The following is a 2,020-nucleotide window of genomic DNA, read 5'->3' as shown; positions in this document are numbered from 1 at the left end:
CACCGTCTCCCTCTCTTTTCCTCTGTGCTGGACGTCCTCCAGTAGATCTGTTGAGTCCAAATCATTAGCCTCAATTCATATTAGGTAATTAATTAAAACACTTATGACTTCACGCCAGGCTCCCCAATCAGCTCATGTTTTTCAGACCAATTAAGCCATTTGAGTGAAATCATCCGAGATCATCTCTATCCCCGCCAAGATGAATGCGTTGACAGGGCTCAGGGTCTTATTTGTGATCTCTTTAGTATTTAATGTAAGCTATGTTTTTTTTCTATGGGAGCCAAAGAGAGCGGGGGAGGAACAAGTGAACACATCCTTCACAGGGCCATTGACTAATGGAACATCCCTGGTTTTTGACTGAAGGTTGCTAATTATGTTTCTGCTGTAGAGTTTACTGTAAGCCACTACTGTCATTAAACTGTCTACCGTGGTATAGATTTAGTATTCCATAGCATAGGTCTTATGCGGTATAGGTTTAGTATTCCATAGCAGGCCTTTGTTGCGTGAGGAGGCCGCTAAGCAACCCTTGATTCAGGCTCAAAAGCAAAGAAAGTTGTGGGGTGGCTTAAAGGGATTTAGAAACTAATATACTTTATGTGAGTTAAGTGGTTTGTGTGTGTGTGTGTGTGTGTGTTTGTCAGCAAAGGAGAGTGGTTAAGTGAGTGCAGGTGTATGTGTGAGAGTGACTAAATGGGTGTAGGGAGTAATTGTGCTCGGGGCTAAGATAAGCTTCTCTCCAGTGTCCAATCTGTGAATAGAGGACTGGGCTGGACACGTAAACACAAGCCTCTACTGGTTCCTAGTTGCCTGGAGACACAGTTGAGGCTTTAAACGAGAGGGATAATAAAAGAAAACTGCGAATGTTGCTGTGGCCTCCTGGACGGCCAAAGCCACCGCTGCATAGCTGCTGTGTCCACATCTCCCACAGTTTACCCTCGTCCACTCCTGCCTGCCTCATTCTGGGCATCTGGACGCGTAGAAAGAGCCCAGTTCCGTGTCGTGTCGGTGTGATTAGAACGTCCATCACTAGAATTGGAGTTTGAAGGGAATAGATTAAGATGGAAGTGTGAAGAATAACCTGTGGATGAACTGTGTAAACTACGACCCACCTTGGGTAAGAAACAGATTTTTAACTAGTTAAACGTAATTCTGTCAATCGTTTTCTATTAACTTTTTTGTAGGGAAAGTCTTAAAATAAAAAAAATGAACTGTAATGAAAATGAATGTCAATCACCTGATATGTTTTCATCTGTGGTGTTTTGGCTGTAAGATCATAAACATTGTTCACTGCAGTAATTCCACTGAGTTTGAAATTCCGTCCCACTGTCTTGTGTCCCACCGCTGCAGCCTCTACTGGTTTATAGCCCTCCATCTTGGGTCAGCCCCCACTCATTCATTATGCACATCCTTCATTTTATTACCTTGGTGCTATGACGACAAGCTCAGTCAGGGTGTGTTGTGCAATGCAAGGGCTACACGTAAGACCAACAACCAGCCATAGTTACATGGGTAAAAACTATGATCTAGTTTCATATAAAACTACTCTAAATGTTTTATTCTCATAATTCTACAGGATGGTAATCAATCAGTCAAGGTCACTCAATCAATCTTGAAGAAAACTGCATCCTATTTAGGAGGGGTGAATGTCTTGTCATACCCGTCCTCCTTGGTCCTGTTGTTGTTTGTGAAAGTGACTGAACTGACCGCTGTAGCTCCTACCGGTTCAAACAGTCAAGCACCGCGACTCACCCCCATTCCCCCCCGTTCCCTCATCAGATTGACTGACAGCTGTCCCAGGCAGAAACCATGGAGACCCATGGCGAGACAGAATTATTGGAGTGTCGACTCCGTACGGAGGACCTGGAGAAATTGCAGACTCTATTCCTGGTAAGGCCCAAGAGAGAGAGAGAACACCTCGGCTTAAAAGTGTGCCGCTTAGGTGGGTGCATGTCTACGATGTTTTTGATGGGGAAATGAGACATCTCTTGGAACTGAGAAAAGCAGTCTGTACCTGCTTGCC

The 2,020-nt window shown here is 44.4% G+C and overlaps 1 protein-coding gene across 1 annotated transcript in view; it reads left to right on the top strand.

Annotated features, from left to right (window-relative positions):
- The first annotated feature begins 1,806 nt into the window (after positions 1-1,806).
- The window catches only part of LOC105897122 (WD repeat-containing protein 49), a 17,144-nt gene continuing 16,930 nt past the window's right edge, over positions 1,807-2,020 (top strand). The window contains exon 1 of the mRNA XM_042708630.1: positions 1,807-1,887. Within this exon, the coding sequence (XP_042564564.1) occupies positions 1,807-1,887 (81 nt within the window). The remainder of the gene's footprint in view (positions 1,888-2,020) is intronic.

Source organism: Clupea harengus, chromosome 9 (genome assembly GCF_900700415.2).
Source record: "Clupea harengus chromosome 9, Ch_v2.0.2, whole genome shotgun sequence".
In the NCBI taxonomy this organism is placed as follows: domain Eukaryota; kingdom Metazoa; phylum Chordata; class Actinopteri; order Clupeiformes; family Clupeidae; genus Clupea; species Clupea harengus.
This window is presented reverse-complemented; position numbering and strand designations above follow the sequence as displayed.